Raw genomic sequence first — 25,424 nt, 5'->3', positions numbered from 1 at the left:
CTAAGGCCCGACTGTGGGAACCCAAGCAACCCCCTAGCAACAACCAATCAGCGTGAGACAGAGAAGATATCTGGAATGCCAGGCGACCCCCCAGTAGTCTCAGTGATTGTTAACATGTTAGGAAACCGTGTAGCTTAGAATGAACATCTTTGCAACTCCTCGCGGTTTAAACCAATCAGTTTAAATGTATCCACCCCTTGTACTAGCCAATCACACGTACCCGACTTGTTCCCGCCAATGAGTGTGCTCATCAATGTTAAGAATTGTTTGATTTTCCCGCGGTAGGGAATGATTTGCTGTGTGATATTAGAGTATCTCCAAAAACCTATAAAATCTCACTGAACAAAGGACTGGGACTCACTCCTCAGAACCGCTGCATCAGAAACGGTTGTGAGTCCAGGCTCGAGTTGCAATAAAGACTCTTGTGTGCTTGCATCAGATTCAGCTCCTGGAAGTCTTTCAGGGTCCCTAAAATCCAGCATTACACCAGCCCTATTTATTTATTTATTTTGGTACCGGGATTGAACTCAGGGGCACTCGACCACTGAGCCACATCCCCAGCCCTGTTTTGTATTTTATTTAGAGACAGGGTCTCACTGAGTTACTTAGCGCCTCACTTTTGCTGAGGCTGGCTTTGAACTTGGGATCCTCCTACCTCAGCCTCCTGAGCCACTGGGATGACAGGCCTGGCCACCATGCCCTGCCCTTTTTATTCTTTTGAGACCTGGCTAAATTGCTGAAGCTGGCCTCGAACTTGAGAGCCTCCTCCTTCAGTCACTGTACCTGGCCTCTTCTTTTCTAAGAGGAGCTAAGCCCAGAGACAAGGGCTAATGCCTGCCTAAGTCAGAGGCAATGCAGGGACAGAAAGTTAGTGACTGGGCCTCAGGAAAGAGAAAACAGGAGGCAGACCCAGGACAGGCACTCGGAGGGCCTCAGAGGTACTTGAGGCGGATCTGGTGTGATGTGGGACAGATGAGGCTGGACCCCCAAAGGATTATCAGGAAGCAGGTTTATTTAAGCTGCAGCAGTCCACAGGGGATGGTGCCTAAACCTCTGGACCTTGGGTCTGGAAATCCTTTTAAATTTATGCCCAGTGATGGGGTTTATATTCTAGTGGGTGGTGACATGGCAGGTACCCTTTGTCCCATATTCTTAGGCTACACAGAGGCTTCACAAGTTTTTACCAGGAACACAGAATAGTAATTTTTGTACAGCAACACGCTCAACGGCAGACCTGGGTTTTATAGGAGAGTGAAGCCTGGCCTAAGCTGCAAACCACTGGAGCTGTCTGCAAACTCCGGGGAAACCCTGTGACACTGTAAAATCTTGCTGATAAGAACCTGAATTGTGTGGAATGTCCCTGCAAAAGCTTAATTAGGACTCTTTTTTTTAAACATCTTTATTTATTTATTTTTTTAGAGAGAGAGAGAGAATTTTTTAATATTTATTTTTTAGTTTTCAGCAGACACAACATCTTTGTTTGTATGTGGTGCTGAGGATCGAACCCGGGCCGCACGCATGCCAGGCAAGCGCGCTATCGCTTGAGCCACATCCCCAGTCCTTTATTTTATTTTTGTGTGGTGCTGAGGATCGAACCTAGCACCCCGCGTATGCCAGGTGAGCGCGCTACAGCTTGAGCCACATCCCCTGCCCAGGACTCTTTGATGGAGAAGGGGTTCCTGGTAGCTGCATCAGAAGGCACTAGATTTCCATTGGAAGAGAAAGGTGAATTCAGGGGCTGGGGATATAGCTCAGTGGGCAGAGTGCTTGCCTTACATGCACAAGGCCCTGGGTTCAATCTCAGGTGAAAAACAGCCTCTACCTCAGAGCAAAGCCTGTCCAAGAAAGGGGGCATGACCCTTGTCCTTGGAAAGACCCACAGAGCACTCCTAGGCACATCGCCACCCTGCTAAGATGTTTATCTACAAATAACAGGAGAGATCTGAGGAGCCAGGTGTCCCTGACTCAGTCAGGCCAGGTGAGGGCCCATAGCAACCCCCTAGCAACCACCAATCAGCATGAGACAGGGAAATACCTGGGATGCCAGATGACCCTCCCAGTAGTTTATGGTGTTGGGAAACCATGTAGTTCAGCACGTACACCCCTCTTGGCTTAAACCAGTCAGTTCAAATGAATCCCCCTCTTGTACTAACCAATCACCCCTATCCAACTTTTTCCCGCCAGTGAATGTGCTAATCATGTTTTAGAGTTGTTATTTGATTTTCCCGCGGTGTGGATGATTTGCTGAGAGATGCTATGATGTATGTGGGGGTCCCTGCCTTCCCCAAAGAGTGTATAAAACTGCTGCAAACTCTGTTGCTGTGCGCGCAGAGGACCGAGCTAGCTCGCAATAAACGCCTCTTTGCTGCTTACATCGATCTTGGTCTCTGGTGGTCTTTGGGGGTCCCGAATTCGAGCATAACACCTGCCTTGGTTCCGGACCTGGTCACTGCCCAGTGAGGTGGGGGATGAAGGCCCTTGGTCCCTCCCACTGGCCCTGCATCTCAGGGAAGGGGCTGGGGTCAGGGTGCCATCTGAGCCCAGGTTGAGGCCCTGGCCACACCTTTGTTGGTATTTGAATGTCTCTTGGCAAACCGCCCAGGATCCAGCTCCAGACACCAGCCGTTGTGTTAAGTCTCTTCTGTGAGGCAGCCGAGCCAGGCCCTGGGCCTCGCCCGTGTCCTCTTCCCTCGGGCTGTGCCAGCCCTCATTCGCTCCTGGATTTCCTGGATTTGAGGTGAGAACACAGAAGGCAGAGCGCGGAGGGACTTCCAGGAACCCACACCAGCAGAAGCTCCTGGGAGCTCAGCAACCTGGACTCCAGATGTGCGTGGGTTCTACTAGGTGGCGCTGAGGTGCACTGTGATGACTGGAGGCTCTAGGGAGAGGAGCCACAGGGACCCCAGGGACCGGCCTGTGGCAGCAGCGCACAGTCAGGCTGCCGGGTCAAATACTGCCTCCTCCACTGGCAGGTGCAAACGTTTTACCATTTTTTTTAAGATGGAATAAAACATTTAATAATAATTGAGTGCAGTCCGGCGCAGTGGCGCACGCCTGTAATCCCAGTGGCTCAGGAGACTGAGGCAGGAGGATCACAAGTTCAAAGCCAGTCCCAGCAAAAGTGAGGCTCTAAGCAACTCAGTGAGACCCTGTCTCTAAATAAAATACAAAATAGAGCTGGGGATGTGGCTCAGGAGTCGAGTGTCCCTGTATTCAACCCCAGGACCCCCGCCCCCCTCAAAATAATAATTGAGTATAGAATTTGGCATAAATAGGTGAGAAGAATGAAATTCTATTTGGGGATAGTAGGAATCCAATCCTGGGCTTCACACATGCTGAATGTTTTCGATGTGATTTCTCTTAAACGAAAACAAATGCCAGTCTTCCGGACACCCCGGGCAGATGGGGTGTGACGGCCTCGTCTAACCAGCTGGAGTCTGGGCCACGCAGAGGTCTGGCGTTCCGTGGGCAGAGCAGCTCCCCTCTGTTCGCCCTCCTCACAGGCTCTCAGCGTGGCTGAGACGTTGACATCAGGATCCAGACAATTCCTTGTTTGGGACCCTGTCCTTCGCCTGGTAGGATGGTCTGTCCCTGGCCTGTACCTGTCAAGTGTCAGTGGACCCTCTCCAAGCTGTGACTAGCAGAAAGTGTCTCCAGACCCTGCCTGAGGCAGAACTACCTGGTTGAGAATCCCTGTCCTCCACCAGGTGGGAGGCCCCTCAGGCTGCTGCATAGTGCCAAGGAGGACCCCTTGCTTTGGACAGCAGAAGTGACCCCTCTGCAAGCAGACACAAACAGGTAGAACTGCGGCCCTGGGGACACGGCACACACCGGCCCGTTCACCTGGGACTAGAGATGTGAATTAGGTTCTCACGCAAGGGCTCACGGGACTAAACCTGTGTGCACATGGGAGAAACGCACTGCTGAGCCCAGGCCAGGAACTTGGTCCCAGCGAGGAGCACGCCTCTGCCCCTGGGGTCCTTCCCAAGACCTGCCTGGCTGAGCCTCTTTCCCCCCCTCAGGCTCTGCGGTTTCTCCAGAAGAATTCCTCCAGGTACCACTTCAGACGCACCAAGATGCTGCCTGTGAGCGGTGGCTTCCACACCCGCCTCATGGAGCCCGCTGTGCAGCCCCTGGCACAGGTTTTAAAGACAGTGGCCATCAGGAAGCCGCTGGTGGCCGTCTACTCTAACGTCAGTGGGAGCAGGTACCTCCACCCCACGCACATCCGGCAGCTGCTGGGGCAGCAGGTGGTGTCCCCGGTGAAGTGGGAGCAGACCATGCATGCCATATACGAGAGGAGGAGGGGCACCGAGTTCCCCAGCACGTGGGAAATGGGCCCTGGCCAGCAGCTGGGGAGCATCCTGAGGAGCTGTAACCTGAAGGCCTGGAAGGGCTACAGCCACGTGGACGTGCTGCGGGCCAGCGAGGACCCGGACGCGCACATGGACCCCAGCGAGTCTCCCCGGTGACTGCTGAGGGGCTCGAGACCCTGGGCAGAGCCGGTGAGCTGGGCCTGCCCTCCCGGCCGCCGGCTGCCCCGGCATGGAGAGGGAAGGTGGGCCCGTGCCCAGGGCCACGTGAGGAGCACTGAGAGGGAGGGCTTCTTTCCATGACGCAGCCACTCCTCCTCCTCGAGAAGACCAAGGCCACCTGGGCACTGGGTACCTGCAGAGCGGGACGCCTGCCGCCCCTTCAGACAGGCAGGGTTTGCCCCATGCAGCTGGTGCCCTGCCCTGTGGATGCTGAGGACACACCAGCATGGCCTCAGCCAGGCCAGAGCCAGAGGGGCCCTGCACTGCCCTGCAGCCTGCCAGTCACCTGGGGCCAAACTCCTGGCTCCTTTGTCCCTGAATCTAACAGGCTTGGCAGCCACACTGTCCACCCCTCACTCAACCGCATTCCTATAGCCAGGGAGCACATGTTAAGTCCTGCCGTGTGCCAGAGAGCAGGTGGCCTCTGCCCTGGCAGAGCTCCCTGAGCAAGCTGGGCACTGTGGTGTGCTGAGGCAGGGAGGATGGCTGGGCCCTGACCCCCCCAGCGAGCCCCAACCTCTTTATGAAGTGCCATCCATGGTCACACTGGTCACTGCCTGTGGCCCCAGGAGCCAAGCAAGACTCTCTGATGTCCAGCTGTGCAAGCTGACATTAAATACCAGCCACTCTGAGCTCTGCACCTGGTGTTTCCATCTCTCAGTGACAGGGGGACATCTCAGTGGGAATGAAGCCCCTGGATTGTCTTAAAACACGACTGTTACTTAGGCACAAGTCACACCCTAGATGGGGGCTTCTCATTTTCAATTCTGTAGTGTTTCTGCCCAGGACCCTGTTGGCCTCTGGGCAGAAACCGGACGTGTATGGGCCAGTCCCCCTCTGTCCTGGCTCCAGGCCACTCCACGCCTAAGCAGTGCTTCCAGGAATTGTGACCTCAGAATGCCCCCCAGGTTTCCCTGCAGCCCTGGCTGAGGACCACTGCGGAGTTCCCCCCAGAACTCAGTTCTCATCACAGCCGCCTCTGAGTATCATCCAGGGCATGGAGCCCTTTAGAAAGGACTTTTTATTTCCTCCCTTTTGTTTGAAGTCGGGGTCTGGCTGAGTGCAGTGGCGCTGCCTGTATTCCCCACAGGGAGCCCAGAGTCACCTTAACCCTCTGTGGGCACATGATGGGCCCCTAAAGCCTCCTTGGTCTGAGGGAAGTCCCTCCACTGTCCCCAGACAGCCTGCACCCCAGCAGGCCCAGTGGCCGTCCCCAGGGCCAGGTCTATTCCACCACCTTGGCTGGCCCAGGGCCTGCTCAGGGCTCTGCTGTGTGGAGGGCTTCAGGAATCAAGAGGCACTAGGTGACCAGTGGATTTTCTGAGCCATTGTTCACCAAGACCCGCCTCCACACAGGGCTGGGCTCTGTGTGAGGTAGGTCAAGTGTGGAGGGAATGTGCTAGTCCCCATTCTTGCAGTGTCCCAAGGCTTGGGGACAGTGAAGACTGCTGGGCCCTGCTGCAGCCAGGGATGGGTGGAAGCAGCCTGAAGCCAGATGTGCAGGCGGCAGCTGGCCTGTGAAGGGGGCAGGCAGCCTCCTGGGCACTGCCTCTTGCCCTCTGGTGGGTGCACTGCCTGGCATGAGCACCAAGGTGCCAGCCCAGGGTCACAGCTGTGTTGGTGAGGAGAGGCTGCAGCCACATGCCTGTGTCAGAGGCTCAGCCAGGTCCCTGTCCTCGGATGGTCTGTGGGAGATGCTGTGATATGAACCGGCCCAAGAGGCTCCTTCCCATCACATTTCCTCCTTCAGGGAAGTCTAAGATCAGCTACCCCAGGTCCCTGTCACCCTGGAGAAGTCATGGCCACACCGAGAAGGAGGGACCCTACAGCGGGTCTCCTCCATCAGTCACCCTATGCCACCGCCTTTCCAGCGCCAGCTCTTCCGCTGGAGGCCTTCCCTTCGTGGTCCCACTCATCCCTGCAGGCATCTCCCTTGTCTCCTTCATGTCCCTGAAGCCTTTAGTGGCTTTTTTTTTTTTGTAGTTGTAGATGCACAGAATGTCTTTATTTATTTATTTTTATGTGGTGCTGAGAATGGAACCCAGTGCCTCATGCATGCTAGGCAAGCGCTCTGCCCCTGAGCCACAGCCATAGTCCCCTTTGTGGCTTATTTACATGTACATTTTATTTAGATCTGAAGCAGGTCACTGTCTGCACCACACCCCCCCAGAACCTGTGAGGGCCTGGCACAACAGCACCCCAGTGTGGGACCACCTGCAAACCCCTGGGGCAAGGTCAGTGTCCCCAATTCCTGCACAGAGAAGCAGCCAGGGCCACCGCCTTCAGCAAAAGCAGCTTCCAGTCTCCTTGGAAGAGCTCCTGGCTCCTCAAGGAAAGGGCGCAGGCGCCCCAGCCAAGCCCCTCAAGTTCAGGAGGAAACCAGTGCGGGGCGGTGGTCAGGGGCTGGCCTTCCATGGCCTAGCCATGCGGACTCCAGCGGGTTCCCATTCCTGGGGGTGTCCACATCCACACTGGGCGAGTCCCGGGCACACTGCCAAGTCTCTACCCTTGCGGGGACAGGCGTGCCCTGGCTGGAACTGTAGGCAGATGCTGCGGTGCAGGTGCAGGGATCTGGGGAACAGGGCTCATCTGGGGATGTTCTGAGGCTGTGCAGAGGAGGCCCACACAGCAGGTGGGGGTTGGAGGGGCCCGGGGGTGCCGTCAGGGGCTTCTGCTGGATGGGCTTGTAGGGGTGTGCAGGGAGACACTCCAGGTCCGGGCAGGAGGGGACAGAAGGGGCCTGGAGCGGACGAGGGTGTCTGGGAGCACTGCTGGAGAGCAGGCCCTGGAGTGCCGAGGTCTGGCTCAGTGCAGCCTGGGAATGTTAGTGGGAGGGGACCCTGGTAGAGCCTGGACCAGGGACCATGGCAGGTACCTAGTCCAAATAGTGGGAAGCCGCCCCCAACCCTTGGCCCAGGCCTTACTTGCCCACAGAGCCCTGCTGGCTGCAGCACCCCCAGGAAGTGGACAGGGTGGAGAGATGACCGACATCCCCACTGTGAGACCTGGAGAGCCCCCAAAATGATCCCAACAGTGCATCTCAGGCACCACTAGGGAGGGGGACAAATTCTGAGCACCTCAGACAGCAGTGGGGTCCTCAGGTACAAGGAGGAGGCAAGGATAAGGCCACCCCTCCTCCTGCCACCAAGCTCAGCCTCCAGGGAAAGAGGGGCCCAAGATGATGCCACAGAGCCCCAGACAGGACCAGAAACTGGCTGGAAACCAACATTTTATTGAACTCTGTCTCCTCTACCCTTCAGAAATCTAGGCCAATAGATTCCGCTGTGGTCCACAGACAGGGGTGTGACCAGCACTCCCCCCGCTGCCTACCATACACCCGCCTGAATGAGAGGAAGGCTTCCTTGGGGACAGGCTGCCCCCGAGAGGGCCAGGGTCAGGAGGAGAGCAGGCCAGCCAGGCCTCTAAATGGGCAGTTAACTGGAAACCACCCCAGAGGTCCGGTAAGTTCATTTCTTACAAAAACAACAGAAACTCCAGTACAAAACCTCAGCAGTGTCCCAGCACTATCTTGAGTTTAAATATAAAAAAGGAAATCTCATCGGGAAACACCACTGTCCAAAGGACAGAACCCCCAGGAGCCGGCCACCTCCAGGATGGGTTCAAAGGGCGAGGGCCAGCCCCGCCCCACACAGGCCTCACTGGAGCCGCAGGTACAGGGCCCTGCTCAGCAACAGGCCCAGCAGCAGCAGCACGGGCAGCAGCTCCTGGCAGGCCCGGGCAGGAGGCACCTGGGGACCGAGAGAGGACAGTGAGGGCCCAAGAAGGTAGGGGACTTCACCTCAGAAACGGGGCGGCTAGGACAGGGTGAGATCAGACAGGGCAGGCGTTCAGCAGGGACGGGGAGCAAGGAAGTGGCCCTGAGTCAGGGCAGAGATGGGGCAGCATCTGCCAGAGGACAGCTCTCCTGGCAGAGGGGCAGGAGCACAGTCCTGTCAGCTGGGCCCAAGGTTCCTGGGGCTCTGGGCCCGGGGAGGTGTGGAAACAGGTGAAACCTAAGGTGACAGGGAGGGGGCGCCTGTAGCACACCAGGGGTGTGTCCGGGGGGCTCCAGGCCACTCCCACGGGCAAGGGGCCATCTGCGCCTGCAGCCTCTTGGCTCTTACCCGGGTGCTGGGGGCCGCGGGTCTCCAGAACCATATGTTCTCCCTGAGGCTGGCGAGACCCTGGGTCAAGCTTCTGAGCACACCCATGACTCTCTCCTGGCTGTAGCTGAGAGCAAGGCTGTAAGACATGGGGAGCAGAGCAGGCTTCAGGGACTCCGCCCCTGTGGAGGGCCTGTCCCCTCCCCACCCCACGGACACCCGGACTTCCCCTGGCACCCCTATGAAGGACAGTGTCTGTCTCCCCACAGCTATTTCGGGTTCATAGATTTGTTCAGATCTCGTAGTTCCTCCCACCTGCCGGCCAGTGCTCTGCTCAGCTGGCCACAGGGAACCCAAACCTGGGCCCTGCAGGCCCTTGGCCAGTTACTGCCCCACTTGTCCTCCCCAGGGAGCCGGCCGAGGAGCCAGGCCTGGGTGCACACGCAGCCTGCCCTGCCCCGCAACTCAGGACTCTGGATGAAGACCAACGGGGGGTGGGGTTCTGCGTGGTGCTCTGCCAGGCCGGGAGAGGCAGGGGCAGGTCAGAGAGAGCCAGGGGCCCCTGGACAGGCAGGGAAGCAGAGGGTTTGGGGTCTGCTTGGGAGTGTCAAGGCCATTTCCTTCCAGAACTTGGGGTCCAGCCGTGTGTTAGGTTCTGGGCCTCTACCTGCCTGTCCTGGGTCCCTCCCCAGGTGAAGTCCTGGGCAAGACATGGGCTGCTTACCTGTGCATGGCCATCCCAGGCAGCTGGGCCAGTTGGAGGCCCCGAAAACACAGATCCATCTCATCCCCAATGCAGGCCAGTCGCAGGGCCACCTGGTTACTGTGGAGAGGGAACAGGTGGGCAGGATGAGGTACTGGAGTAGCCCAGAGCCAGGCAAGAGCAGGGGTCAGATTTGGGACCAGCAGCAAACTTCCCTGCTTCCCTCCATCTACAGGCAGACTCTGAAGTCACACCGCTTTAAAATTCACCTCCAGGGATGGGTGGCCAGTGTCAGTAAGTGGGGTGCCCGGGGGCCTGCTCCCGCCCTCCAGCTCCCAAGAATGCTGAACACCCAGAATGTCAGTACCCACTGAGTGTCCCCGGAAAGCCCCAGCAGGGCGCAGCTCATGGGTTTTGGTGAGTAACAGTGGCCAGCATGGATGGACAGGTTTGGGGGTGCCTTGAGACCCCCTCAATTGCTGAGGCTGGCTTCCCACAGGGACTTCAACTTACCCTCCTCCTTGGACTAGGGGCTCAGAGACCTCTCCCCTGGTCCCCAATGCTGAAACCACCCCTATACCATTGTCCCTTTCCAAATGAAGGAGCTAATAGTCCCCTGCCTGGGCCCTCCACTCTCTAAACCAAATTCTTGACTGAAATAGTGCAGGCAGGTGCAAGCCTGCGTCATGCATGTGCACAGCTCAGACTAAAAACCAGTCCCCTTCCGGGTGCACCCTTCTCCCCAGGCTTGGCCCACATCCCACCCTGGTGATTCAGGAGCTCTGCCTGGAAGTCCCAGGCAAATCCACCTAACCCTGGCCACCTGCACCACCTGATGACCTGTCTAACGTCCCCCAGTCTGTTCTCCTGGAGGGCGAGCTCCCACTTCTGTCCTGCTAACGTGATGCATCTGAGTCACAGGATCCCTCAGTTCAGGATCTTGATGACTAATAAGAACCTTGGAGCAAGAGGAAACATCCAGAACCCTGGAGCTGAACTCCTGCCTGTGCGCTGGCAGGGGCTGTCCTCCAGCTTGGGGGAGGTGACTGAGGGGCCCCGAGCCTCAGTGCCTCATCAGTTCCTGGGAGGTAAAGCTGCAGCGCCCCCTGCTGGGGGAGCCCATGAGGCTGGCAGATGCAGACACTGGACCCAGCTGGGCTGGCCAGGCTGGTCCTGAGACCCTGGAGGCCGTGTCAGTCCCAGGAGTGCCTGCCCCTCTTCCAGCCTCAGTGGTTCCTTAACAAATCACTGCCCTAACTGCCAGGGCTGGGGCACCTTGAGGTAGCTGGCAGGTCCAGCAGGCCTCCTGGCCAGCTCCCTAAGACGAAACGCTTGAGCTCTCTCGTGGCCAGCGCCACAGTCCATCGTGGGACCTGGACATACTGGGTGCCTAAGGGTCCTTCTGTGGGTGGGGATGAGCACAGGGGACCTCAGTGGCGGCGGGGTGCGGAGACATCACTCACTACCTAGGGAGCGTCCTCTCTGAGCCTGCCCGGAGGCCCTCTGCAGAGGGTCCCTGCCTCACAGGTGCCTGCTCTTCCAACCCATCCCCAAAGGTCACCGACCAGTGGGCCCTTGGGACCTACCTGCCCTGAACCATGAGGTGCAGCCGTCCCCCGGGACGGAGGACCTCCTCTCCCGCGGGAGGGGTCATGCAGGAAGCACCTGCAGCCAGCAGAGGTCCGGGTCTGTACCGGAGGAGGCTCGGGAGGCTCCTGGAGACGGGTCTTGCCTCTGACATCTCTTCTCTGGGGAAGGAGACAGCGTCACTAACCCCTAGAACTATGAGGGCTCGGAGCCCCAGGTCCCAAGGCAGGCACTCTGGCCTCCTGAGTGCTTTGAGCCCCAGGCCTCGAGCCTAGTGTCTGGCCTCCTGCCTCCTCCTGCCCCCTAGAGAGCCACAGGAACTTGAGTTCCTTTTCCAGTCATGGAAATCAGAACGCCCTCCCCCAAAGCAGCCCTAAGACCTGGGAAGGTGGCTCTGTCCCCTAAAGACCTTACGTCTGTGAGGAAGGACTGCCACGCAGAGCCCCTAGGTCTCCTGGATCGGCTGCCATGAGAGCACAGAGACTGTACCCTGTGTCCACCCCTGCTCTGCCCGGCTGTCCACCACAGGCCCACGCGTAAACATGGAGTTTCCTGTGGGTTCTTGGCTTTGACTTTCGCTTTGGGTGCTGGGGGTTGGGCCTAGGCACAGGCATGTCAGGTAAGTGCCCCGGAGCTGCAGTGCCAGCCCTCCCTGGGGCTTGGGTCTTCGTGTCCGAAGGCCCTGTGTCATTTGTCTCAACCTTGATTAGACGCATACACGCCGTCCTCCTGCTGAACGGACTTCTGTTAGGAGGGCGCAGGCTGTGGTCCTCACGACAGGGGAGGAGAAGGGTCCTGCCTTTCTGCCCCTGCTGGACTCCCTCCCAGGCCTCCTCCCCCCACCCTTCTGATCTGCTAAGGTCACCATCAGCCTCCCCCAGCAGCTCCCACAGCTGGAAAACCCAGGCACCTGCTGTCACTCTGTTGGGATGGACACCTACTTTTTTTTTTTTTTTAAAGAGAGAGTGAGAGAGGAGAGAGAGAGAGAGAGAGAGAGAGAGAGAGAGAGAGAGAGAGAGAGAATTTTTAATATTTATTTTTTAATTCTTGGCGGACACAACATCTTTGTTGGTATGTGGTGCTGAGGATCGAACCCGGGCCGCACGCATGCCAGGCGAGCGCGCTACCGCTTGAGCCACATCCCCAGCCCCTGGACACCTACATTTTGAAGTCTGCTGTTTCTCTGAGCAATAAAAGCAAATGAACGAGGAGTAGATGACACTCCCACCTCGCAGGGACCCTGCCCCGGCTTCCGGGCCTTTTCTTCCACTACAGGGTCCTCTGAGTTGCTCAGTGCCTTTGCTGAGGCTGATATTGAACTCGTGATCCTCCTGCCTCAGCCTCCTGAGCCACTGGGGTAACAGGCGTGTACCATGGCGCACAGCTCCAGGCCTTCTCTAAACCAGTCCTCGCACGCAGTTTCACAACCTCCTCCCAGCTCCCCTGGCGGGGCTGCTCTTCAGCCCTTGGCCTGCTCAAGCACTCCCACTCCCCCCAGGTGGCCCCGCACACGCACTCCCCCAGGCCACCACAACCCTGCAGGGCCTCCCTCTGCAGCATCCATCCCTTGTAGCCAGTGCTGGCCCCGTGACCCAGCCTGGCCACTGAGAAGTGGGAGGTAGGGCTTGAAAGAAAGGGAGCAAACCCAGCCAGGGCAGCTCCGGGCTCTGCTGCTTAAACATAGGAGCGAGGGCTGGCGCTGCAGCAGCCAGCCCAGGAGAGCGGAAGAGGAGGTAGAGAAAGCAGAGCCTACGGCCTTGTGGAGCAGCTGCAAGAGTGACAGTCACTGTCAGTCCCTCTGTGCCCAAGACAAAAATTGCAGTATTGGGTGGGGTGCTTGAGTGGCGCTCCCTGGGCTGTTGGGAGGAGGGGGTGAAGGAATCCCTTTCAAGCACTCTGAGGAGCTGGTACCCTCCATGACCTTCCTGCAGATCAAACTTTATCCAAAATGCGAAGGGCCAAAATGTTTCAGATTTGGAACATTTGCATATATGTAATGAGGTACCTTGGAGCTAGCACCCAAGGCAAATCAAGAAATTGGTTCATTTCTCATGTATACCTTATGCACATAGGCTGAAGTTAATTTTACACAAAATGTTGTGCATGGGGCAAAGCTTGTGTGGGCTGACTTGTGGAGTCACACTGGTGCCCAAGGGTTGAGTTTTGGAGCATTCTGGATTTCAAGTTCTCAGATTGCAGATGCTCATCCTGTTATTTTCTTACAATAACAAAAATAATAAATTAATAAATTAATTCCTCACATCTGCTGGCCCTAGAGAGCTCACAGAGCACCTTCCCACTCTCTCCTTTGATTTTTTGGTTCAAAGAAGAACCGGACATTGGAAAAGTTCATGACTCAGAGCAGGGTGTGGTGGTGTACACCTTTAACCCCAGAAATTTGGGAGACTGAGGCAGGAGGATCACAAGTTTGAGGCCAGCCTCAGCAATTGAGCAAGATCATCTCAAAATAAGAAAGGGCTGAGGATGTAACTCAAGAACAGAGCACCCTGGGTTCAATCTCCAGTAAACACACACATACACACACACACATATATACACACACACATACACATACACCACATACACACATACACACACACACAGAGTTCATGACTTGTCAGGGGCTAGAAGGAAATTCTCCTTCAAAGAATAGCCTGACATTTACAAGAAACAGCCCCCTGGGAGACATCCTGCCTGGGAGACATCCTGCAGCTACCTGTCTTACATCCTGCGGTTATCAGGATCATCAGACATCCTGCAGCCGGCAGTTTTACCACCCCTGTCCAGCAACTGCCGATAAGAGAGCTTCCCCATCCCCAGCATATAAATACCCCTGTGTGAACAATAAAAGTTTGCAGCTTGATCAGAACTTTTGTCTTGCTGTCATCCCTTGTGTCTCATTCCTCCCCACCTAAGTTCGACCCCGTCATTGATGTGTCCTGCTGGTCAGGGACAATGACTCAGCTAAGAAGGGATAGAGGCTCCAGTCTCCTGCCCCCGATGCCATATGGATTGATGTTCCTCAGACTGCAGGCTCCATGCACTTGGCAACTGGACCCCTGGACGCCTGGACCACTGGGGATGCCTGAGGCCAAACACAAACAGTGCTCCCCCCTTGCTCTGGGCGACACGGGGAAGGCAGAAGCTGGAACAGCAGCACTCACTGGGCAGGGGTCAGAGCAGAACCCTAAGTTTGGGACCCTCTGGGTGTCTCAGGACTGATGTAGACAGTGAATCTCAACAGGCACCCAACACAGGCAGCCCAGGAGAGGGGAGCACGCGGTGACGGACAGGCACGGGGTGTGGCGTGTCGTAGGCCTGGAGGACTGGAGAGACACAACAGTGCCCCAGCCCCAGCGGGGTGGGGGTGCACACCAGTCAGCCAGGCTGCTCAGGAGGCGGAGGGAGGAGGATCACAAGTGCAAAGCCAGCCTCAGCAACTCAGCGAGGCCCTAAGCAACTTAGGGAGACCCTGTCTCAAAATAAAAAGATGAAAAGGGGCTGGGGATGTGGCTCGGTGGTTAAACACCCCCGGGTTTAATCCCTGGTACCAAAACAAACAAACAAACAAACAAACAAGACAAAACAGCAGAAATGCCCAGAATTTCTGTCAATAGAGACAGTGTTTCAGTTTCCCAAGAGGAAGACGGAGAGGAGCTTTCCACCTGACCCAGAGGGAGTCTGACATGCAGCAGGGGCCGGCTGGAGGCGACAGGCGCACGGCACACAGCTGCCACAAAGGGCCCCGCATTGGCACCTGCACCTGTCAGGCAACACCTTCGCCTGCGGCCGAGGTCAGGTCTGCCAGGTCCCTCAGCGCCAGGGCAGGGCCACACCTGCGGAGCACACCTGCAGGCAAGGCGTTGACAGTCACTGGGTTGGAGCAGCCCCCAGACCCTCGGGCAGGAGGCTGGGAGGGTCCCCAGTGGCCTCTGTGTACCCAACACAGGTTCTGTCCCAGGTGCACACCACTAGAGCTCGGCCAGTCGAAACCAGCGAGGGAAGCGGAGACCATCTGCAGGGCAAAGGTGTCCAACAGCGCTCTAGAAAGCGCTTGGGGGGACAAAGCGGCCGTGGCTTGAAGCCACTCTCGGGGACCAGATGGCCAGAGACAACCTTCACCACTGTTTCATTCAGATCTTGCACCTCTGCACAGGATGTGGCAAAACCCCTTTCCCTGGCCAAACTTGGACTTCACAGAAGCCGCCCATGACACTGGCCAGCAGCCCAGAGGCCCCTTTGGATGAGGACACCATCCTTGGCCCCTGGCCCCCTGGGGATGCCTGAGGCCAAACGCAGGCCTCTCTGTCCATTCTCCCGGATGGTGGGCTCATTCAAAAGGCGGGAGGGGGGGGGCTGCCACGCTCACACCAAAGGCAGGAGGGGACAGGTCCGGAGCAACCCAGGCCCACGGGCTCTGGTCACCCAGCGTGGCCTGCAGGACTCCAGCTTCAGCAGCCGAGTGGGAAAAATGACAGCACGAGTGACAGGCCAGGGGTCCTCCCCGCCCAGGCCACCGGCAGGAGCACTAGTGCAGGGAACCAGGGAGAGCCACGGGCACCCGCTGACGGCACCGCGGGGTCTGCGCTCACTGACTCAAGATCTGGGCACAACGGTCAACGGTGCCCACCCGAAAATAAAACATCTCCACCAGGAGGACGGAGAAACAGGTTTTAGGTGGAGATTAATCTAACTGAGGACGCATAAAACTTTTTAAGCAGAAAAATGTTAAAGCCCAGTAAAGGACATAAAAGGCCCAGATAAACAGAGGTGGACGCTTTTCAGGGCCGAGATGGTAGAAGCACAGAGAGTACGCGTGTGTTCAGTGGCCTTTAAGGAATATGTCCAGAGCCCAGGCTGCCCCCCAAGCTCCAGGTGGAAGGGGGGTGACCATGCAAATGGCCATTTCCCTGGGAAAACAGCTCCAGCCCTCATTTGCATTGGCCTCCCCCCAGCCTCCAGAAACCTCCAAGTGACTTCAGAGGCCTGCTGTCCCCCCCTCCCCGCCTGCTCTCCCCCATCCCCCTGTCCTCTCCCCTCCCCCTGCCCCCCGCTCTCCCCCCTCCCCAATTCCCCCTGCCCCCTCCCCAGGATACATGTTCCTGGAGACCCCAAGTCCCAGCCTCTTCCCTGCCCTGTGGGCAAGCACCACAGTAGTCAGCCCCGTGCTGGACACATGGCCTTGACCTTGGCCCACTCTCCTGTCATCCCCCTACTTAGCAGACATCCCCAGACCCCCTGCGGCACCTGATGGGAGGTTTGCTGTTGTCAGGAGTCCTCAGAGAGCAGGTGGGTCTGCCGGGGCGGCCACCCACTGCCCCAGGGGGCGGATCTGTCCTGTGTAGCGCCCACTGTCTGCCTTCCTTCCAGACCCTTCCAGACCCACTGGCCTCCCTTCTGAGGGGGCCTGTGACAGCCACCCGTCTCACCCTGGGCTAACATCCCCATCCCACCCCTCAGCCCTCCTGTCCTGGGCCCGTTTCCCTATCTATTGCTAAATGGGGATGGCGGTGCCTCCTGGAGAATCCTGGCTGGGGTCTGAACACCCGCTGTGGTCAGGCAAGGAGTGAGAAAGAAGCCGTGGATATGAATTAGCTCATTAAACACCCAATAGAGGGCCTTACCCACCACCTTTTGCAATTCAGGGTATTGAACCCAGAGGCACTTTGCCACTGAGCTACATTCCCAGCACTTTTTATTTCTTATTTATAGACAGGGTCTCCCTAAGTTGCTCAGGCTGGCCTCAAACTTTAGATTCTCCTGCCTCAGCCTCCCAAGTAGCTGGGATCACGGGTGAGTGCCATGACATGTGACTGACAGAATCCGTGTCAGTGGGCCCGATACAGAGCCGGCTTGTGTTTGTTGAGTGAATAAAGGAGAGCATAGCCTTCCCAGGGGACCCAGCATGAGGTCACAACATCTGCAGATCCAGGAAACTGGATTAAGTTTTAGCACCTGGTTTTTTTTCCCCCCCTGAAAATTTGCAAATGAGTAGTTGAAAACTCTTCTTTGGTGAAAGAAGACACACCTGCCCAGGTCCCCACCCAGGCTGCCGCCCATACTGAGCCTCCTACAAACAAAGTCCACCTCCAGTTGAGAGCCCCATTTTACCTGAGGGAGGCGAGGTGCGAATCCAATGGGCACAGATGAGAGGGCCACACCCATAGCCTCAAGGGTACCAAGGGGCTGGAGGGGTGGGGAGGGCCGACAAAGCAGCCTGCACTTGGTCACCAGCTCTGCCACTGGCTCATCTGGGAAATGGGGGGACCCCCTCTCCCTCCCTGCAGCGAGTGCAGATCTGTCCTGGGCAGCCCCCAGCAGGTGTTCGGGGATGGAGCTCTGGTGGAGACCCCAGACGACACCCACCAGTTCCATCAAAGCCCAGGAGGACCTGCTGCTTGCCCCCTCACAGATTCAGAAACTGAGAGCAGAAGGGTGCAGTTCTTCTCCATCAGAGCTCCCTGAACCCCCCCCCCCCCCGCCCAAGCCTGGCCCTGGACCACGAGGCTGCGGTGCCACAAAGTGCCTGAGAGGAGCTCAACTCAAGCACGACCCAGCAGGGAAAACCAGAACTCACAGACAGACAGACAGACCTGAGCCACCCCCACTCCATGTACACTGTCACCCTGTCTGCCACCCCGGCTCCTTAAAACCTGGGTGACTTGGAAGGGGATGGGAGGACCCCCAAGTAGCCAGGGTCCCAAGCTCCAGAGTGAACAGGCAAGTTCCCACCTCCCTGGAGGTCAACCTGACAACCAGTAGCCCAAGTCACGCTCTGCCTCACACACTCTGGTTCCTAGGAACGAGTCCTGTATCCTATTCACACCCGGCACGTACCTAGCAGCCCTAAGACAGAAGGTGCAGGCTGTGCCCAGACCATGGAGGGAGATGGCGAGACAGCCCCAGAGGCAGAATAGAGGGCAGCACAGGCTTCTTCTACTTGTGCAGAGGACTCCATCAGGCCCTGGTATAAGCAAAGCCGGGATGCGCGGCCCATCTCTCAAAACAGGAAGGGGGGGACTTTGAATTTTTACCATATCTGCTTTTGTGAGCTTGACTTTTTAGGAATGCATGTGGCTGGCTACTGGGACATAAAAGATATTTGTTAATGGCTTGAATTCATCTCCAGCAGAGCTGTTTGCCTGGAAGGTTTATTTTAGGGAACAAAGGCCAGCCCCCTCCCACCCCACTCCAGTCTCCTCTAGCAGGCACCTGCAGTGTCCCCTGCAGCCTGTCTGGGAGGGGACAGGGTTCACAGATAGAGAAAAGGAAGGAAGAGAGGAAGGGAGGAGAGAAAGGAAGTTCTGTGCCAGGGGTAGGCCGCATTCAGGAACTTGGAAGTGGTGGTTGGGAGAGGCCCTGGGAGGTGCGGCCATCTGGCCTGGCCACCGGGCAGCCCTCCCTCGACCCCCCCCCCCCCCGCAGTGGGGATGCTCATGGACACCTTGTTTCCTTTCAGCTTCCAACTCCAGTTTCCAGTCCTCCCCAGAAGAGGTCCACCCTGTGTCAGGAAGGGGGACTCGGGAGGGCCACCCATCGCGCCACCTCCAAAGCACCTTGGCCCAGCAACGTGGCTTGGACCCAGCCTTGACCCCCAAAAAGTCTCCTCCTGAGCCCTGAAATGCTACTGTGTGCACTGAATTCAAGACACAGTGACGCCTCTGATGCACACGAGATGGGGCCCAGGCACTCGGGCTCTGGCCTAACTGCCCTGTGCCCTGGCTGCCTCCTCTGTGACCCCGACCTTCTGAGGTGGCCACGGCAGCCGGAGGGGAAGGCAGGCCTCCACCCCTCAGGGAGGCCAGGTGCACACGGCCATGTCTCTCACTGATCACGTGAGTCCTCTATATAAGAAGGGAAAGGTGTGGGAGAAAGATCTGGAAGGAAACGGTGAGTGGATCCCGTCTGAAAGACCTGAGGTGGGTTCTTGGTGGGAAGCCACTAGTTCTGCCCAGGGACAACCAGGACAGCTGGACCCCCGGGCCAGCACAGCCCAATGATTTAAGACAAATCCCCTAGCCCAGCGGGGTGCCTCCTCCTTCATTTATTGAAACAAGAACTTAGTGAGATGATGTTCTATGTCCTTCCGGCTCCAACCTCTAGGAAAATGGCCCGGTGGGGCCCGGGGTGTCGCCCAGAGCCCAGAGGAAGGGCACTTACCCAACTTGTGCAGGCCCGCGGGTCCCTCCGGGTTGTCGAGGAAATAGGCCAAATTCATAATCATCTAGAGAGTTTGAAGTGACCCCAGGAAAGGGGAACTCTGCTCTTCTGCCCCATCAGAGATGGGCAGTGGGACTTGGCAGAGGACCCCACCTGGGTCTGCAGTTTTAAGTTTCGGGAGCAGGTACTGAGATGTTGGGGTCACGGGGTGAGGACGGCCCTAGGTCTCACCTGCACACCTTTGCCTCCCAGCCCCTTTAAATCGATTTCGTTTTATATTTTGGCGCTGGGGATTGAACCCAGGGGTTCTTCCCACTGAGCTACATTCCCAGCCCTCTCTCGTCTTTCCCCATATTTTTAATTGGTGCATGACAGTTGTACATCAATAGTGGGCCAGGCGCAGTGGCGCACGCCTGTAATGCCACACCCCACAGGGATTAGGGGCCCTGCTGGTACCTGAGTGGCCAGAAGTCTCTTCCTCCCAGACCTGCATCAGGCTCTTAGCGGCCCCATTGAATGTCTACCTGTCTGTCTGCCCAGCAGTGGGAGCCTGCCCCGCCCTGCAGAACAAGGACTTGGCAGAGGGAGACCGTTCTCTGCAAAGCACCAAGAATAAGGGAGGGGACGGAGCGTGCCAGCTCACAGGGACAGGAACTCCCGCGTGGAGGCCCTGGACGGACACACACCCCGGACACATGTCCCGCCTCAGGCTCACCTTCTGTGAAGGGCAGGAGGGAGCGTCCCCTAGCAAACGCAGCCCTGAAGAGCACCCACGGCAGGCAGCCAGCATCCCAGAACAGCGAGGTCAACGTCCTCATGGCCTGGACAGGGGCCACTTTAGTCTCCTCCAAACCCAGCAGCTGGCTTTGCCCTCAAGATAGGGCCTCGCAGCCCCAGCTCCAGACGCACACACTGAATGTCACTTATTTTTTTGTAGTACCAGGAACTGAACCCAGGTGTTTTCATACAACCAAGCTACAACCCAGCCCCTCTAAATCTATTTTATATTTTATATTTTTGGTGCTGGGGATTGAACCCAGGGGCACTTCCCACTGAGCTACATTCCCAGCCCTTTCTATTTTTCCCCCATATTTTTAATTGGTACATTATAGTTTATATTAATAGTGAGCAAGGTGCAGTGGTGCGCGCCTAGGAGGCTGAGGCAGGAGGATCACAAGTTCAAAGCCAGTTTCAGTAACTTAGTGAGGCCCTGTCTCTAAAAAAACAAGAACAAAAACATAATAGTAGTGGGATCCACTGTTAAATATTCACACATATTGCAACATGACAATATAGTTTGGCCAATATCATTCCCCATATTTCCCCTTTCCTCTACTGATCTTCTTTCAGTTTTTTGAGATCCCCACACCTTTCTTTTCTTTTTTCCTCTCTGAGATCCACACAGGAGAGAAAACATACAACTCCTTACTTTCTGAGTTTGGCTTATTTTGAGTAACACAATATTCAAGTTCCATTTTCCTACAAATGACATAAGTTACTTCTTCTTCGTGGCTGAGTAAAACTCCATTGTGTATATATCCACATTTTTTTCATCCATTATCCACTGATGGACACCAAGGCTGGTCCTGCAGTTATGACCTGTGCTGCTATAAACACAGGTGTGCACGTGTCACTATAGCATGTGCTGACTTTAATTCTTTAGGATAAATACGGAAGGGCAGGATAGCCCAGCCCTTAAAAAAAAAAAAAAAAAAATATATATATATATATATATATATATATATACACACACACCAGGGATTGAACTCAGGGGCACTCAACCACTGAGCCACACTCCCAGCCCTATTTTGTATTTTATTTAGAGACAGGGTCTCACTGAGTTGCTTAGCACCTCACTTTTGCTGAGGCTGGCTTTGAACTCTCGATTCTCCTGCCTCAGCCTCCTGAGCTGCTGGGATACAGGCGTGTGCCACCGTGCCTGGCTCAGTTCTTTTTTTTATCTTGAGACAAGGTCTTATTAAGTCGCTGAGGCTGGCCTCAAACTTGCAATCCTTCTGTCTCAGCCTCTGGAGCAGCTGGGATTATAGGCATATGCCACCACTCAGGCGCCACCAACAGGCAGCAAATGTCCTCTTTTGTGTGGGGGGAATCATTCTCGATCTGACTATTCCCATCACAGGGCCCCTCTACCAACCCCGCAGACTCAGTCCTCCCCTGCACTTCCTCTCTGTCTGGGTGTCAAATTTTCTCTCATCCCCAGAAAAACAGGTTTGCCCTGCAGTGCCCAGCGGGTGTTTTGTATTGTCACATCCTAATATTGACACTAGGAAAATCAGCTGCCCATTCCTCTCCGTGCCCGCCCTGTCCCCGGCCACCTTGCCTGCCCCTCTCCTGCCTGCCGCAGGGCCAACCAGGAGCTTGCACCAGACTCATTGGCCCACTCTCTGTGTTTCTCCAGGCCCAGCCCCAGCCAACCAGTGGCAGGACAAAGGAGAGGCGAGGAAGCGGCCACTCACGTCCAGTCCAGACCCACTGCTGGCCTCCTGGTGGCCACCAACAGCAAAACCCGAGCGCCATTGGGAACTTCCTCAAAACCGCTCAGAATTGTTCTGGCCAGAGAGAAAAACAGTGGGAATCTCGTGGGATCCAGCTAAGTCCGCTGCAGGGGAAGCAAGAAGCCATTAACTGTCCACAAACTTCAGTTTCACTAACAGGATGCTTTCCAGGGGGAGGGGAGAACACCGCCGGCCGCAGTGGGTCGGCTTCAAGCACACAGGGCCCTTCAGCCCCCCGCTGCCACTCACTGCCTGGAGATGGTCAGGAGCCCAGAGAGGGACTGTCAGGGATTGTCCCTGGCTTCTCCGGCAGCTCAGTGGATCCAGAGGTCACATTTGTACCCACCAACCCGGGGAGCTAGCAGGCACGCAGCCCCGTCCTGCTCCAGGACTCATCACAGGGGTCCAGGCCCTCAGAGACACTAAAACGAGGCCTGTGGACAGAGGTGCTGGGAGGGGAGGCTGCCCCTGGAGACAGGGCGGTCAGGGAGGACTCCTCAGAGGAGGTGGCAACTGCCCTGCGCAGAGAGAGCAAAGAGGGAGGAGCCAGACACCCACAGGGACTGGGGAAGTGTGTCACTCCAGGGATCTGTCTTAAGCCTCACACTATCCCTTGGGAGGACACAGGATCGACTGTGGCCAGGGGTGAAGCTCAGTGGCCCAGCACTTGCCTGGCAGCACGAGGCCCTGGGTTCAGTCCCGGCGCTGAGGGGGGAAATCAACTAGAAGATATCTTAGAAGTTTGGTTAAATGGGTTTGCAACCAGGGAAAAGCACACTCTGAACTTTCAGGTGTAAGCTAAGAGCCCTGGAAGCCGCCCCCCAGCTGTGTGAGGCATCCTAAGCCAACTCAAGGGGCGGATAAAGAACTGTGCAAACCCCACACACTCTGCAGAAGCCACAGCCGAGGTCCATGCGGCCCGGAACCCTGGGGTCCTGAGGGTGACAGAGCTGTGGCTAGATTCAATGAGTGTCCCCCAAAGCCTTCAGGCATCTAAATTCAGTTCCATCCTGAGCTAGTAAAGGGCAGAAACTTGGTCTGAGCCTGGTGTTAAGAGGCAGGGCCTGGGAGGTGACACGGTTAGGGTAGTCAGTACCATGACCGAATCCCAGAGAGAGAAACCAGAAGAGATGTCGATGCCCACTTGGGGGTCTCGGCACTGGTTGTCCTCAGGACCCTGCCGGCAAGGCGGCTGTCCCAGATGCAGCTCTCTACCACATACCCCCACAACTGGAGCCCAAACAAACCTCTTCTTGATAACAAAGCCTTTATTTTTATTCATTTATTTTCATGTGGTGCTAAGGGTGGAACCCAGGGACCCACCTGTGCTAGGCCAGCGCTCTCCCACTGAGCCACCACCCTCTGACCCCAGATACTGCATCATTAGAAACAGAAAACTTAAAGGCAGATGGGAGTGTTAGAGGTGAAGACGTTGAGGAGGTGCAGGCCTGGAGGAAGGAGCCTGGCAGAGGACTCCCCTATCTCTCAGCTGCCTCAGGTGACTCTTCAGGGAACACTTGCAAAACAGCCTGTCAACAGCAGGAATCAGCCACTGAGAACCCGGGCCATGCCCCAATCCAGTGGAAATAAGGATATTTACACAAGCTACCAGCAGCCACTTGGGCAGGAATCTCAGGTACCCATTTTACAGAATCAACAAACTGAGGCTCAGAGAGGTGGATGGCCTGTTCAAGGCCACCCAACTGAGAAGTGGCTGCATGGTCTCCAAAAGAGGGCTCTGGGCTTTTAGCCAGCACCTGTGCTTCCTGGGACCTAAGCCTCAGTCTCTCCAGCTGTGAACTGAGGCCTCCGGCTCCGTGAAGTTTAAGCATATGGCCCTTTTAGCCCAGGGTCCCTTCTAGGGAGCTGCTGTCCCTGACTAGGATAGGAACATTGTTGCAGCAGCAGCAGCAGCAACAACAATGTCCCGCCGCAGGGGGTGGCTCCTACTTGCGCCAACTGCAGCAGCAACCAACGGTTTACTAAGCGTTCTGCATCCCGGGGGCCAGACCCACCCGGAGAGTGAGACAAGCCCTGAAGCCTCGGCGCAGGTTAGGCCGGGTCACCAGGGGGGCGGCGGGGCCTCAAGCGCCGACGCCGCGGCGACTCCGGGTCAACGGTAAGTGGCCCGCGCCCTGCCGGGTGGAGCCAGCCGGGCCCGCGGGGCACTGCGCAGGTGGCAGCCGGCGACAGCGCCTGGCTCCTCGTGCAAGTTCCTGTTCCGGATTTTCCCCGGCCCTTCCTCAGGTGCACGGGGCCCAGGATCCCGGCGGGGACAGGAGCCCGACGCCATCTTCCCTCTTTTCGTGGACAGAGCTGTGTCGTCTGGGCCCCGGGCTGGCGGTGCCCCACCGAGCTCAGGGCCCGGTCTGCAGACAACGAAGGTCGGAGCCCCGAGGCCATGCAAGAGGGCGGCGCGAGGGTGACGGGCAATCTGCCTCTGGGCGGAGCGCACAGGAGCCACCCCTGGCACGGGTGCGCAGGCTGTGGCACGCGGGGCTGCGGCTGGCACGACGCGGGGTGGGGACCTGGAGCCCCTAGCGAGACAGGGGACTTTTAGAGCCGGGGTCTTCAGACGGCCTCCCTCGAGGGACTCCAGACTCCCTCGGGATATGCCGGTGTGGGACGGGGAGGGACTTAGGTACGGGTCTCCGACCTCGCAGCCGTGCGCCCTGGTCAGCGGCCTGTGCGCTCACCTGCCGGGCTTGGGGCGGGCTGAGCGGCGGGCTGTGGCGGGGCTCTGGGCTCCAACTTACCTCGCGACAGCAGCAGCGGCTGGGAGGGCGGTGGCAGTGTGCGGCCGGTGGCTGCTGCTGTGTGTCGCGCGGGACCTGCTAGGCGGCCCCGCCCCCTGGCCCCGCCCCGCCTGCCCCGCCCGGAGCCGGGAGCCGGGAGCCGGGAGTCGGACTCAGCCACTTGCGGAGCTCGTACCAGAGCGTCTGCCGCCTGCTCACGCGCCCCGCCCTGCCCATCAGCGAGTGCGCTCCGCCGGTGCCCGGGTGCGCTCCCTGCGCCCAGCACCGGCCGTTCGACGTGCGCGCCCGGGAGCTTGAGTTGAGGGATCCGCCGGCCCCAGACAATCCAAACTCTAATGAGCCTCGCTCCGTCCTCTCAAGACTCCATCAGCCCTTTTGTACCGGGATTGAACCCGATGGAGCTCGACCACTGAGCCACATCCTTAGCCCTTTTTAATATTTTATTTAGAGTCACGGTGTCGCTGAGTTGCTTCAGGTCTCACTAAATTGCAGAGGCTGGCTTTGAACTACCATCCTCCTGCCTCAGCCTCCAGAGTCGCTGGGATTACAGGTGTGCTCCACCGCGCCTGGCTAGCCCTGGGCTTTTTTCATGCCCATTTTACCCACGTGGAAAGAGGCTCCGCAAGGACCGAATGGCTTTCAAAAATCCGTGCCTTTAGGCTGGTACTTGTGGGAATTCGAGTTCTTTAAACCGTAGTGAAAAGTCAAAACCATTTCTCGCTCCTTAGAAGCAGCGCAGCGCACCAGCCCTGGAGCCTGGGGGCTTCCCCAAGCGCCCAGCTGCGTAGCCCTCCGCACCGAGGGGGGCCTGCTCACCCTGCGCTGGGCTGGGGGCGGCCTGCTCACCCTGCGCTGGGCTGGGGGCGGCGGGGAGGGCAGGGAGGGCACCAGCAGATAGCCCACTGTGGAGGACGCTGAGAGACCCTGGAGGGAGGAGAAATCCGGAGTTCCAGGTCGGGTGGGCGGGGTGGTCTCCAATCCCAACCCCCAGCAGGGGTGTTTTGCGGGTAGAGAAGGAGGGGTGCTGGGCGTGAATAACAAAGTAATCACCTCCAAGAACTGGG

General features: G+C 57.3%; 2 protein-coding genes across 2 annotated transcripts; one reads left to right on the top strand and one right to left on the bottom strand.

The window, feature by feature from the left end:
- The first annotated feature begins 3,906 nt into the window (after positions 1-3,906).
- On the top strand, positions 3,907-4,859 carry LOC308658976 (malonyl-CoA-acyl carrier protein transacylase, mitochondrial-like). Its single transcript, XM_081311931.1, has one exon. It carries the CDS (start codon positions 4,077-4,079, stop codon positions 4,470-4,472), a length of 396 nt encoding a protein of 131 aa, XP_081168057.1. The 5' UTR covers positions 3,907-4,076; the 3' UTR covers positions 4,473-4,859.
- Positions 4,860-7,982: 3,123 nt separating this feature from the next.
- BIK (BCL2 interacting killer) lies at positions 7,983-24,391 on the bottom strand. The gene is made up of 5 exons (XM_081311629.1): positions 24,361-24,391; positions 10,928-11,089; positions 9,363-9,461; positions 8,660-8,777; positions 7,983-8,284 (listed from the first exon to the last, which is right to left on the bottom strand). Exons 2-5 carry the CDS (start codon positions 11,080-11,082, stop codon positions 8,192-8,194), a joined length of 465 nt encoding a protein of 154 aa, XP_081167755.1. The 5' UTR covers positions 11,083-11,089; positions 24,361-24,391; the 3' UTR covers positions 7,983-8,191.
- Positions 24,392-25,424: the final 1,033 nt, after the last annotated feature.

Source organism: Spermophilus citellus (assembly GCF_964194105.1).
Source record: "Spermophilus citellus genome assembly, chromosome: 10".
Classification (NCBI taxonomy): domain Eukaryota; kingdom Metazoa; phylum Chordata; class Mammalia; order Rodentia; family Sciuridae; genus Spermophilus; species Spermophilus citellus.
The sequence above is the reverse complement of the archived record's forward strand: the minus strand, read 5'-3'. Positions and strand labels throughout refer to the sequence as shown.

Coding starts and splice junctions, on each gene's coding strand:
- LOC308658976 (XM_081311931.1), top strand. CDS start 4,077: ATGCTGCCTGTGAGCGGTGGCTTCCACACCCGCCTCATGGAGCCCGCT.
- BIK (XM_081311629.1), bottom strand. CDS start 11,082: ATGTCAGAGGCAAGACCCGTCTCCAGGAGCCTCCCGAGCCTCCTCCGG. Junction 8,778..9,362: donor CCTGGGATGGCCATGCACAG/GTAAGCAGCCCA, acceptor CATGTCTTACAG/CCTTGCTCTCAGCTACAGCC. Junction 8,285..8,659: donor CCGCGGCCCCCAGCACCCGG/GTAAGAGCCAAG, acceptor CTCGGTCCCCAG/GTGCCTCCTGCCCGGGCCTG.